Source organism: Mastigoproctus giganteus, chromosome 5, assembly GCF_048544385.1.
Source record: "Mastigoproctus giganteus isolate SK-2022 chromosome 5, ASM4854438v1, whole genome shotgun sequence".
Classification (NCBI taxonomy): domain Eukaryota; kingdom Metazoa; phylum Arthropoda; class Arachnida; order Uropygi; family Thelyphonidae; genus Mastigoproctus; species Mastigoproctus giganteus.
This window is the reverse complement of record NC_143579.1, coordinates 193,690,772-193,705,357: the sequence shown is the minus strand read 5'-3', so window position 1 is coordinate 193,705,357 and position 14,586 is coordinate 193,690,772. Positions and strand designations below refer to the sequence as shown.

General features: G+C 36.6%; 1 protein-coding gene across 1 annotated transcript in view; it reads right to left on the bottom strand.

Moving 5' to 3' along the window:
* Positions 1 to 14,586, bottom strand: part of LOC150085960 (dynein axonemal heavy chain 8-like) — a 1,559,705-nt gene that overhangs the window by 589,839 nt on the left and 955,280 nt on the right. The window contains exon 56 of the mRNA XM_090374756.1: positions 6,504 to 6,693. Coding sequence (XP_090230882.1) covers positions 6,504 to 6,693 — 190 coding nt within the window. The remainder of the gene's footprint in view (positions 1 to 6,503; positions 6,694 to 14,586) is intronic.

Genomic DNA, 14,586 nt, shown 5'->3' with positions numbered 1-14,586 from the left:
TAGGCTTCAATTCAGAAGCAACACGTTGTGTAAAAACACTTAAAACCAATTGCAGCATTGTTCCATGCACTTTACTATAATGTGATTCTTTTAATTTTTCAACTTGAAAATATTACCCTTGAGAGTTGTTTCTGAATTTGACTCCACGTAATAACTTTGTTTTGTAAACCTAGGAATTTTAAATTTTAAACTTTAAAAGAACGAAACCAACTGCATTTATAAGCAAATTTTTTTACAATACAAATAGCAATGAAAGGAATGAAACATTCAGTTAATGAGAAATCTGACTCTGTTTATTTTTTACTAATAATTCAATGTCAGGAACTATTTCTGTGGTAGCTAATTGGAGGCAGTGCTCCAGATGACAATCAGTAATTTTTGTTCTCAATTTTGACTTGGAGTGCTTCATTCTAGAAAACATCTGCTCACATAAGTACATGCTTCTGAAGAGGGAGAAGATTCTTGCCACATACATTCTTAAATTGACAAATTTTGTCTTTTCTACATATTTTTGCTAAAATTCTGGGAGAGACACTTCATCAAATTTGATTTTCAGGTCTGAGTCACATTGAAGGTCAATGATTTCCATTTGGAGGTCTCCTGGAGTTTCCATCACATTCACAGAGAAGGGGTTAGTTACCACATTCAGGGGCCCTTTCTTCAGCACGGAAATCTTGGAACTCAGTCTGGAGTTGAGATATTGCAGCCACATATTGAGGAGCATATTTTATAGATCGCAATTTCAACATTCCTTGGAAATGAGTTAAATTCTGGTCTTGAAGTTGGCAATGAAAATTTATCCGTTAAAAATTAGAGTGTTTCATAATTTCCAGAACGATAGTTCCAGTGTGATTCGTGATAGTAGTATTTCCAAATTTCAAAAAGAATTAGTTCCAAAGTCACAGCTCTGATAACTAGTTCCTGGAATGTGCGAGCAATATATAGGTTTAAAAAGTTGTATCTCTCTATTTGTGTGTGGAGTTAAGATGTGTATGTGATTATTATCTGTTTCTTGGTAGACGCCAAAGATGTGTGAATAGTTAAAATAGACCCTCGTGTTTGTTTCTGATATAAACAAGTGTGGTTTTCAGACAGGCGAAAAGCAGATTTTACTCAGCTTTGTGTTTTTTCATAGAGCAAAAATATCAATTTATTAAGATAATAAAATGAAAAAGCGTTAGTTTATTCAACTAATATTAGGAAAAATGTACTTTTCGTATAGCCTACCTTTTTGGATGTATCAGTAATCATATTCATATGTCTGGAAATAAAAAATAGATCATGTTCACCCCTCACAATAGGTGATGCCTCTGGGCAAGTCGATAAAACTTGAAAAGCTATGTTCGGGAACTGCCGAAAGGAAGTTAGTCAGCTGAGAGATCAATATGTACACGTGTGTTTTCGCTAGTGATATTCAAGTGAACAAGGGGAATTAAAAGAAGAAACTGTATTCCATCTGTCGGTTGAAGCTGTATAAGTAGATCAAGAGTACTCAACATTTTCTTGTTTGCTTAACTTTGAGATATGGTTGACATGGAGATGAATATACTTCCAGTGATTAATATGAAAATATTGAAATGTATGTGAATTATCGTTTTGTATGTTTGTGCTTTGCAATTCTACCTCCACAGTGGTGCAGTTCTGGTGAGTTTTTTATTCAGTTCGACTGTGCGATTCCAAAACAAAAGCTTTAGTGACTATACCCTTATTAAGTTGTTAAATAGTTTTTGGCTTTTGTAAATGTTATCAGTGCCTATGTTTCCTAAGAGTAAGCTTAAATAGATTTTAAATTTGATCTTAAACTTTTAACTTTAGAAATTTTTACCATTAAGTCGATCTGGAGATTGTGGAAACAAACAGACACATGCACTCGTGCATTGCAGATACACTGGAATCATACATGAAAATGTTTTCAATCACACACACACACACACAAACACACACACACACACACTAAATTTAAAGTTTTTAACCATGCAGAAACTGGTAGTGTCAGTTTTACACACCATATAAGATCAACAAACACAATGTTAGTCATACCACTATCAACAGAGAAATACTAAGTTTAAGGTTTTTCATCCCACTTACAAACAGCATGTCTGCTTCGTGGTCCCCCTTATTAAGCTATAGTTTGCATGTTTTTGTTAACTTTGCTTTTTGAAAATTCTATAAGCACCTGCAGTTAGTAAGCTTAAGTACTAGAGAGCGAAAAATTACCTGTTGACAATAAAAACTATCATCTTAATGCTTTCAGAATGTTTAAGTAGGCTTTAAAAAAATGTATTTGAAAAATATGCATGCACACACACACACACACACACACACACACACACACACACACACACACACACACACACACACACACACACACACACATGCGTGCACATGCGTACGCTCATGAGTACAATAATCTTTTAATTGCTAAACTGTTGATGTTATTTGCTGGCCTGTTAAGAAGCAGATATCACCGTTAATATTGGTAATTTTAAGTTTTTGAGAAAAAACGTTATTTGATGGTCACTAAAAGAAACACATGTTGGTTTTGCATACACACTTCAATTGCTTGACAAAACTAAATGGTTAATCGTAACATGAGTGTTTTGGTTTGTTTTTGAAAATATAAGTAGAGTCAAAAACCACACTTGATAATGCTAAAATATACAGTTTTATTCTTGAGGTAATATTGAAAATAACCTAAAATGCCAACCTTAACATTGGTAATTTTCATTAAACTCATTTAAGCAAGAAAGCATGCTTGATATTGCTTAATATACACTTTTATTGTTGTTGTGACAGCTAAAACATTGAATTTAACGTTCACAATTTTCACATTAACATCTTATGCTAACTACTAAAACAGCAAAATTACAATCTTTAGGAAAAACTAACTGCAGTCACTGAGAAATAGTTTTGCAAAAATGAACACAGATGGAAGTCAGAACCACTAGGGCTCCAGAAGAAAGGATTCTGCACATGTTATCTACCAACATTTTTTAAATTGTTTGGATTAAGTTTCAAAGAATGTGCATTCCTCTCTCATTGTAATATTTATTTTCACCCAATAAAAATTCTTCTTTTGCAAATATTATCTGTGTCTGTGTGATTCTTTAGCATTATAGAGAAAAACAACCTTTTTAAGAGTTTAATTTTAAATCTTACCTTGGAATAGATTTCACACATCAAGTATTTACAGAGGTTTCAAAAAAAAATTACAATCATTGCAGATAAACTAGATAAGACTTCATGAAACACGTAGATTTAATTTTCAACTTTTCAAGAACAGGTAATAACCTTTTAAGTGTTTAATTTTAAATATATTTTTTACAAACCACCACACACACAGTTTTAATTTTTCAACTTTTCAAGAGCAGGTGAAACTTAGGACAAGAAAAACTAAGGGCACATACAATTTTATTTTCAGGTTTCAACAACAGATGGAAAACAACAAGGAATTTTTTAATCTTTCAGGAGGAAAAAAAAAAAAGTTTTATATCCCACAAGGTTTTCCATCCAGCAAACAGTTCTGTGTCTGCGACGTGGCGGCGGCACACACCATATCCATTCCAAATAAAACCTCCCCAGAAGACATGGGGATAGCCTCCTCCCCCGCAACATAACCATCCCCAAAATAGACGTTCCCAATTAAGACCCGCAATGCAATGCCACATAAAGGTAAAAGGTAAAGTGCAACCATTATCAACCCACTGCAGGATGGAAGCCTCCTCAACAATTCATGCTGTGGGAAATAGACCATAATCTGCCATGCTGGTCCAGTGCGGGTTGGCAGATCGACCGTATTCAGCAGTCAGGGGCTTGAACCCCAATCTACTCAAAGAGCGTGTGCTACTGCACTCCCGCTCCTGCCCACTCGGCTACGGAGGCCTAATTAATGTTTAAAATATTCACTATGGCATCACAACCGATACATTCAAAGACTACATCTAACCCTCCAATACCAGGAGGTTATTAGCTGAGAGGGAACACCACTACCCCCACCAAGCACAACAACACCAGTTCAAGTCCCAATCCCAAAAGTAAAAATAAATTGAAAAATTAATTCTGAAATTACAACTAACGGCATCTATCGAGAGAAAAACAAACCAATGCCAGAAAAATATAATCCAATCCCCCCCCCCCAGAACATGGTCAAGTCAAACGCTGTACTGAAAAGCATTCGGTTTAAACCGACCTCCATTAACTGATTTTGTGATGACGGGTCCCCAGGAGGATGCAGGTCCCGACAATATGAACTGATTTTGCGGGGACAGAGGCAGGTGCTGATTAGGCAGGAAATAAAAAGGTTTGTTTTTCTCTTGATAGATAACATTAGTTATAATTTCAGAATTTAAATTTCAATTTATTATTTGGGCTGGGGTGCGAACTGTGATCGTTATGCGTGGCAGGAGGAGATGTTTCCTCACGACTGCTGGGATGTGATTAAACAGGACATGCACCAGTTGATCATTTGACTGGAGCTTCAAATTTAACTCATTCAAATGAGAAAAAATGTCCGTAAGGAAAGAAAAGTCGACCAGCCGCTTCGGATCGTCGAACTCGGATACTGTCTTGCCTTTTGCTGTCATGAACTCTTGGATGGCATCTTACAACTCATCCTCGTGGGCACTGTTGAATGGCCTATCCATTGCACATCAGAGAAGCAGACTACATCACCATGATCAGCATCCCATTGCCAACAGTTCTTCAAAGACTTTAAGTTTGTCATTGATCCCACAAATAAAAATAGCCAACTGAGCTGTATCGGTTAAATGAGGGCTCACATCTGGTGATTATGGGCTTGGAACATCCAGGGTCCTGAGCTGGATATCATCATCATTCTTCTCTTTCTTGGTGATTTTCTTCTACTGCTGACTCTCTCTCTCTCACACAGATATCAAATTTTTTTTTTGTGGCTGGTGCAGCATAAGCCCAAGTTTCTATGGCTCCGGAAATAGAGCAGTTTTTTTTTTTTTTTTTTTTTTAACTTTTGCTGTTTTATTGACTTAAAATGGCATATTACTTTATTTTCTAGAGTACCTTTATATTCCTAGTTATGATAATTAGTTTAATTTTTAACTTCGATTGAGATTTTGTAAGTTATTACTTAGTGTCAGTAAGGGTATCCAATCCACATGTTTTACAAGTTTTGCAGCTCCGGCGAATGCAGGGTTTTTAGCTATATTTAGCCGCTTTATTGACTTAATTGTTATATTAAATTATTTTCTATAAGTAGCTTATAGACCTGGTCAAGATCCTTGGTTTATTCTGAATTTAGATAGCGAGATTTTGGAAGTTAATTAATACTTAGAGTCCGTAGATTTACCGATCGTAATTAGCCGCCATTGTTATACAATACAACATTATATCCCAACAAATCTATGTCTGTAATATCTAGGGATAATGATGTGATCTGGTCACCTAGTATTTGGAGAATGGTCTTTTGTAATGGGACATAAGTGAACATATTATCAATGAAAAATCAGTCAGACTAGAAGACCTTCATTACTGATGTTAGTGTTTTCTACCAGTTGAATAAATGTTGAGTTTTTTTTATTGTTCTAGGGTTTGTAAGTAAGGTTAATGTGATGATTTTTGCAAGCCATTGGGCTACATTTTGCCCTGGATGGTTTCTACCATTTACTATGGGACTGACAGGGAAGTTGCTTTGTATTAGTATGGCAGATGATGCAATAATGCAAGAAGAATCAGCAAAAAAAAAAAAAAAAAAAAAACCATCCTTCCCATTTCACCTAACCATTCCTTCCAGCAGTTTGTCTAGTTCTTCCTTGGATTTATTTAAGCTACCCACTTCCAGAACATCAGATAGAAGTTTGTTCCAGCAATCCACCATCCATTAGTTAAAGGCAAACTTCCACACATCTATCCTGCAGCCATCATTCTTGACAATTGATGTTAAAGACAGGCTGCCAGAGCAACTCATGAGGTCTTGTCAATGATATACAGGAACTTTGCTAGTGAGAAGGAGGAGGTGATTATCCCTTTGTATACGGAAATGGTCAGGCCACACCCTGAGTACCTTTCTAAAATGAGGTCTGGAAGCCTCATTTTAGATAGGAATACTCTCTTTGTTTCCCTCACCAATGAGATTTGCGAGGGGAACAAAGGGGGGTGCTCTTACCAAGAAAGGCTTAAGTTCTGCAAATTGCAGCATCTGGAGACCAGAAAGAACTAGACAAACTTTTGGAGAAAATGGATAGATGAATAGGAAGGGGTTTTTTTTTTTTTTTTGGCTGATGCTGTATAAGCTTGCTTTCTTGCATCACATGCCACTACTAATGCTAATGCTAAATATATATAATGCAATTGTTAATAAATCATTAAATTTTTTTTTTGTAGACGTAAAAGATCACATTAAAATATGTGCATGCTATGGAAATGTCTAAAGCCTTTCCGATATATTTATTGTGTTTATTAAATCTAGTTTAACAATCTTAGTTACAAATTTTTTTCTTAATTTAAAAGAGGAAATATGTACTGAATGGCACCTGTTCATAAATTTTTGGAGCTTCTAATACTGCTTCAGCATCATCGTCCTCGGGTTCAGGAGCATCTCTCATGAAGTCTACAAAATAAGGTTCTTCATGAAGAATTTCAAGATATTCTTCTCCTACATGTGTTGCAACAACCTCATTCATCTTGGCCAGAAACCATTTTGTATCAATATCATTTGTAAATCTATATAAAATGTACCAATAATACAGAGGACAATTAAGATGTAAATGAAATTTCAAAGGTCATATCTTTCACAAATGAAAAGCACAAAACAACATTAATTCAAAAATATATGCTTATATACTGGCACAAACAATGATGTCACTAATGAATGTTCAGAGAATTAATTATGGACATAACTCAAAGAATAAATATATCTTTCTCTGCTATTAATATTTAAATGGCATCATAAATCATTGTAATTTAAATACTTTAAACCAATTCTAAATTGAATTATATATAACTAAAATTATTTAAACTCTGTTTTAAAAATATAGATATGTTGAATTATATTGTATTATGAAAATTAAATTTTCATTACTGAAGAACTTGTAACTGATAATTTTATCCCATATTTGATTTATTTTTCCGGACTGATATTTTTAATAAAAATATATGTACAGTTGAACCTCCATATGGCAAATATCACTTGATGATTGGCAAATTTAGTTCTTTGGTGATCATTTGTAGAAGTAGTGTATCACAGTTATTGTACAGAGTGTAGATTCTGCTCCAGAGTCATAAAAGTATTTATAGCACTAAAAGCTGTTGTTGTTGTTGTTGTTTGGTTTTTAGAAGCATTAGCAACTAAGGCCATACTGCTCTGGGGATATGCGGAGATCATTTCCTGACCTTTCCACACCCTCCATATTTGGTGGGCACAGGCTCGAACCCCTGTCTAATCAAGAAGCGTGTGCTATGCACTGCTGCTCCTGCCCACCTGGCTATGGAGATGCCACTAAAAGCATATGGAGAATTTTTTAGGTCACAGAATTTCTACTGCATATGTGGCCGAGGTGGTGAATTTTCTGAACATATACAGGCTACAGGTAGTGACTTTCAATGGCAGTGGGCTGTGTTGAGTGACTTTCTTTGTGGAATATTTGAAGTTTTGTAAAAATGAATACTTGTACATAAAATTTTTTAAAATATTAATGTGTTCTTATTTTGACTTGCTTGTTCAAATATTAGAGGGAAATTATTAATAAAAATCAAATCAAATCAGAATTTAAAAAATTCTTGGGAAAAAGTCATCAAAAAATAAATAAGCTCTTCAGTACTTGGAAAAGGTAGTTCATTATTATGTTAATGAATTGATAGACATTACACTATTATATCACATGGTAGATTAAGTAACTTGTTATTGAAATTATACAATTATAAAAGAATTAACCCACCTCAAAGCCAAACATTTAAATTATTTATGGCCAAGTTTTGGGAGCTCATTGTTTCCCATCTTCAGGCATCTTAACATGATCCAGTCATGGAGACTCTTGGTCCAGTTGGGGTCCGCAGGACCTGGATCATGATAACAAGCCTGAAGCCGGGAAACAGTGAGTTTTTGAAATATGTACTGAATTTGAAATGTAACCATAAATAGTTTAAGTGTTTGGCTTTGAGGTGGGTTAATTCTTTTATAATTGTATCATTTCAATAACAAGTTACTTAATCTACCATGTGATATAATATGTGTCTATCAATTCATTAACAATATAGTTATTATTACTTAGTCACATGGTGCAGCAAGAAAGCCTGAGGCTTATGCTGCACCAGCCAAAAAAATTCCCGAGTTACTCTGAGAGAGAGAGAGAGAGAGAGAGAGAGAGAGAGAGAGAGAGAGAGAGAGAGAGAGAGAGAGAGAGAGCGAGAGAGAGAGAGCGAGAGAGAGAGAGCGAGAGAGAGAGAGAGAGAGAGAGAGAAAAGAATCCCAAGAAAGAGAAGAATGATGATATCCAGGTCAGGACACTGGGGGTGCCAAGCCCATACTCACCAGATGTGAGCCCCTGTAGTTTAGGGTTAAAGCCTCAGGTTATGTAAAAAGTTTAACTAATGTACATTAGTGCAATTACATCATTTCAGCACAGCCAACTACTTAAATGTTATAAATTGGCATCATTAAGTATATCTCATATTGCGAATACCTTCACAAAGAGGTGCCATGATATTCATGAATAAGTAACACTTCACCACAGGAGAAGACTATTCTTACTTATTCTCAGTGGATACTATCCCCCATATGGCACCGTTTCGGAGCAGCTTACTGGCTCTTTATCAGTGGGTGGGCAGGTACCCTGGTGTTGCAATGATGACAACCCAGTTGCAAAGTATAAATCTATAATATGAGAGATGCCTGATGGTGTGAAGTAATTAGAATATAGTTTAGGGCTAAAGCCTCAAGTTATGTAAAGAGTTTAACTAATGTACGTTAGTGCAATTGCATCATTTCAGTCCTAAACTATATTGTAATCTAAATTACTCCACATGATGGTATCCGCTGAGAATAAGTAACAATAGCCTTCTCCTATGGAGAAGTGTTACTTATTCGAGGTAGTGCAATATCATGGCAACTCGTTGTGAAGGTATTCACAATATGAGATATACTTATTATGCCAATTTATAACTATTTAAGTAACTGACTATGTACTGAAATGATGCAAATGCACTAACTTGTACATTAGTTAAACTCTTTACATAACCTGAGGCTTTAGCCCTATAGTTTATAGTAATTTAGATTACTATAAACTATATAGTAATCTAAATTACTCCACACCACCAGGCATCTCTCATATTGTAGATTTATACTTTGTAACTGGGTTGTCATCATTGCAACACCTACCTGCCTGCCTGCTCACCCACTGATGAGGAGCCAATAAGCTCAGAAACGGTGCCGTATAGAGGGGGAGACCAATGGCTATGGAGTTTCCAATAGTAGGTAACAACAATCTTCTGGGGAAGCATTGCCTATTCGAGGAATTTATGAGTTTTTGAGTGGTGTGAGATGAAGGAATAACTGTCCCTTTCTCCTTCGACAGCATTTCTTCCTCCTCCTCTCCTACTATCACCTTCCTACATCTTTTTTGCTTTCCTAAGTCTAATAGGGATAGTATGAGGATAACAGAGATCTTTATCCCATACCATATTTCAAACAGTGCCGTATGGGTGATGGTATCCACTGAGAATAAATAACAATAGTCTTCTCCTATGGTGAAGTGTTACTTATTCGAGGTAGTGCAATATCGTGGCAACTCGTTGTGAAGGTATTCACAATATGAGATATACTTAATGATGCCAATTTATAACTATTTAGTTGGCTATGTACTGAAATGATGCAATTGCACTAACTTGTCCATCAATTCATTAACATAATAAGCACATCATTAATATCTGTTTTTTGATGCAGTAATGACCTCTCCATTCATTTATATATCATAAATGACAAAGGGTGTTATCAATGGGCACAACTCTTCTTGGACTAATGCTATTATTAAAGTCTCTCATGTTTCAATGCTGGACCACTTACTGTTTTCACTATTTACAAATGATATTGGTAAAGAAATATCAAGCTTATTGTCTAACTTGCTGAAGTAGCATGCCCTGATTCCTGTTATTAAACACTTTGCCAACTTTGTATCTGCTAATACAAAGTTGGCAGGGTAGTTATAACAGGAATCAGGGCATGTTACGGCAACAAGACCTGGCAATTGAGGTTCCACATTAATAAATGCAAGCACTTCATTTGAGAAGCAATAATTCCAGAATAACAAGGCAATTAGGTGGTACCAGACTATACTGCCCCAAGATCAGATAACAAAAAGTATAAAAGGATTTTAGAGAATTTTAGGTTATTGTCTCATGAAATATAACAAAAATAAAATGTGGTAAAATGACTGAAACTAAAATCTCTAATTTTATGTAAAGAAATGAGACATGATCATTGTCCCTTAAATCTGACTAAGTGTATAAAGGTCAGGTGGATAAAAGCAATAAATAAATTTCATTTACTAATAAAATATGTTGCTTGTACACTGGAGGGTGATCAGCCCTCAGCAGAAAGGAATGTGTCAGATGACAGGGTTCCATAGGGAGCCACAGGATACAGTCATCTGATACTGATTAAATCTGTGATAATGAGAATGCTTGGCAAATAATCTGCTAAACTGATAATCTAACAATTGGGCAGATTATAGAGGAAGGAAAAATACAATAGAACTATGGAATATCTTTCAATTTATTGATATTGCTTTAAATATAGAACAGTGTGCTTTAATACAGCACAAGCAGGAATGCCAAGATGGATGAATACAGAACTGGCCAGTCTAATAGAGCAGAAAAAGATGGCATGGGAACCTGAGCGATGAAAATTACTGAACCCTACAACAGGTACAAGTTTATCTACAATAGTAAGGGTTAGAGTGGCAAAGGCTGAGTATGAGATTTGGTTTAGGTTTACAGTTTTCTTGGTGCATTAGCAACAAAGGCCATTATGTGCCAAGACAGTTTGACGGAAGTTTGTCAAACAATTGAAAAAATATAAGATAAAAGGTGATATGCAGATTAAAAATATAGGCAGTAATTTATATATGTGTATATATAAATATACACATAGTAGTTGAACCTGAAGTACAATGGTGCAGTAAGCAAGGGAAATCTACTGCATTATGCTTCCCAAGAATAATCAGCATGGCTAGTAGTGGACTGGCAGATCAGCTGAGGATTCTTTTCATTTCGCTCAAGACAGAGAGAAGTGCAGCATGGTGATTGCCAAACTCCAATAGGAGACGGCATCAAAAGAAGATGAAACAACAGATTTCAGCAGAACATATATTGAAGGGAAAGAGGCTTTGATATAATACAGTCAGACGACCTCTGGAAACCAGGCGAAAACCAATTGTAATCAGCCTTCTGCACTAAGTGGGGTTCTGCTGTAGTCACCTTTCCTCTTCAAGAGCATCTTGTGGGATGCATGATGACTCTTCCTATGATTAAAGCCAGCCCATTTCAACATTGGCCATGTGGTAGACAACGTTTGTTTGTTATTTGGCTTTTAGGGGCATTAGCAACTAAGGCCATACTGTTCCGAGATATGTGGTGGTCATTCCCTGACCTTTCCGCATCCTCCGTATTTGGTGGTGACGGGCTCGAACTTCGATCTAATCAAGAAGTGTGTGCTACGCACTGCTGCTCCTTCCCACCTAGCTACGGAGGCGCCTGTGGTAGACAATGGCATACCACCACATCATCTGATACCCAAGAGACCATAACAAAACCAACTCCAACCACAGAGACTATAACAAAACCAACTCCAACCACAGAGACCATAACAAAACCAACTCCAAAAACTGCTGTTAAAGGAAGACCTGAAACTAGGTGGAAGGATGGGATCAGTGAACTTTTGGGCATGAAATTTTGCAATGCCGCTCATATAGCATATGATCGATGCAATTGGAGGATTTTGTTGGTGGCCACAACAACAATGTGACTAGAAGAAGAAGAATAAGAAGATATAAATTAATGGGTTGTAAAAATTTAAAAAGAGTTGACATTTGTCATTGTTGGATAAAATATGACTGAATAAATAAGGTTCTGTCAGATGAATGAAAGTGGAAAAAAGTGTATCATTAAAATCTCTACAGTCATGTAAAATAAATCTCAAGATAAAACAGTGTCGCAGGACTCACATACAGGAGGGTCAACAGCATTCAGTAAAAAGGAATGTGTCCTATGCAGAGCCGAGCAAGAACAACTTCCTCTTTATGATTCCTGCACAGACTAGACTGCCATGGTTTGATTACAGGCTTTATCTGATGTAATTTATTTGTACTCTGTCTATTCCATGAATCCAGTCATTGGGAGTGCATCTATCTAAGTATTATTTTCTTGTAGTTTGTATAGGGGGGCCAACAGGTAATTAATAGGAAGTACTGATTTGGGCTGCGGTGTCAGCAAAATGATTTCCACTAATACCAGTTTGGCTAGGAATCCAGCAAAAGCAAATATCAAATTTATGTTTATAAAGAGAATGTCTCGTCTGCTGAACCTGAGATAGGATTGTATGAAAATTGTATCTCAAAGATGATAAGGTCTGTAATGCACTCAAAGAATCAGAATATATAATAAACATTAAACATTTGGTATTAGAAAGTTCTGATGTGATCCAGGTCTAACTCCACAGCATGCAGCTCTGCACTTTATATGTTCGATTCAGAGAAAATCTGATCAGATATAGTAGTGTCTGGAAAGACAGAAGCAGATCCTACTTTGAGCCATCTGTGAAACTGGCAAGAAGTCAGAGTGTTCAGCTCAATGTACTGAACAGAAGTGCAGATAGACAGATTATTATTATTATTATTATTATTAGCCATATGGTGCAAGGAAGCCTGAGACTTATGCTGCACCAGCCAAAAAAACATTTGAGTTACCCTGAAAGAGAGAGAGAGAGAGAGAGAGAGAGAGAGAGAGAGAGAGAGAGAGAGAGAGGCGGTAGAAGGAAATCACCAAGAAAGAGAAGAATGATGATATCCAGCTCAGGACCCTCAAAGCCCATACTCACCAGATGTGAGCCCCTTTATGGAGTATCTGACTTTACCCAGTTCTTAAGGGAAAAGTCAGACGATGGAATATAAGCATGACAGGGTGGAATGGTTTGGTTCGGTGTTCAGCAAAACCGAAGCACTACTTCGGGTCCAAGTAGTGCTTGGGCCTGAATACCAAAAGGATGACTGGGAGTCTGATGGTCATTGTACAAATTTTCCCATTGAGGCTGAAAAACAGATGTCCATGTAGGATGGAAGGATTCTGCATTCTACCAGGGTTTGGGAAAAGATGGAAATTACATAGATATTTTTTGGAATGGCAGTTGCAGCTGCATGAACAATATTTTCTGTAATGTACAGGATTGTTAAAATTAAAGTATCCCTATGTAGAGGGCTCTGGAGCGAGTTCTAAGGCTCATACTGAAGAGAAATTTGGACAAAAGGTACAATGAAGAATGCGCTCACCATTTATTGGAAAAAAAAAATTAGTTACAAAATTTGTCACTGTATGGTGCATAACTATCTTAGTTACGATTATGCAAATAACTTACTTTATTTGCATAATTGTAAGTTATTTCCACAGCACCACTACTCAGCTCTATTGTACTGTATAAAAGCAAAGCAGTCTCTTTAAAATCATACAGTAGATGTTGCCTGCACTACAGCAGCAATGCCAACAACTTTGCAGGAAAAGGCACTATTAATGAAGCTGTACTATCTGCACAGCAACAATGCAGCTGTGACTATCAGAGAATTCCAGCATCAGAAGTGCATAAGGCATGGACCTATGAGTGTTTGTGCTGGTCGCAAAATGATTGCGAAATTTGAAGTGATAGGACATCTTGGTGTTCAAACAGATAGAGATCGAAAACGAGTGGACTCCTCTCATGTTGAAGATGTGGCTATGGCTGTCATGTTGTGAATTTATCAAGTCAATCTCCATGTGGTAGCACAATGGTGCCAGCTGTATCTCATGAAGTAGACATGCCGTATTCCACTTAAGGCTAATACCGTAATGCATCAGATGTTGGGGTACTATCATTACAAAATGTACATGCTACAGCAGATATTTGTTTCACATACATTTCAGTTTCTGGCATGAATGACAGTGGATATCACTTGGCCATGAAACATCCTTTGGAGTGATGAAGCCCACTTCTGCTTAAATGGACAAGTGAATACGCACAACTGTCGCATTTGGGCAACAGAAAACCCTTGAGTTATCCAAGAGGTCCAAGAAGAAAAGTTCAAAAAAATATGGCCCAATCATGAATGTGGATTTATGGCCACATTCATGATTGGGCCATATTTTTTTGAACAGGTAACACCGACTGGACCCCACACCAGTTCTGTCACTGGACAGCGATATTACGAAATGTTGGCAAATTTCACAATACCTGAGCTGCAACGTGGGTGCCTTCAGGATACCATATTCATGCAAGATGGTGCACCATCCCACATCCACCATTGTGTCCAAAAATTGCTAAGGCAACACTTTACAGCCAAACGGGCCAGCTGTTGTTTCCAAACATCTTGGCCACCC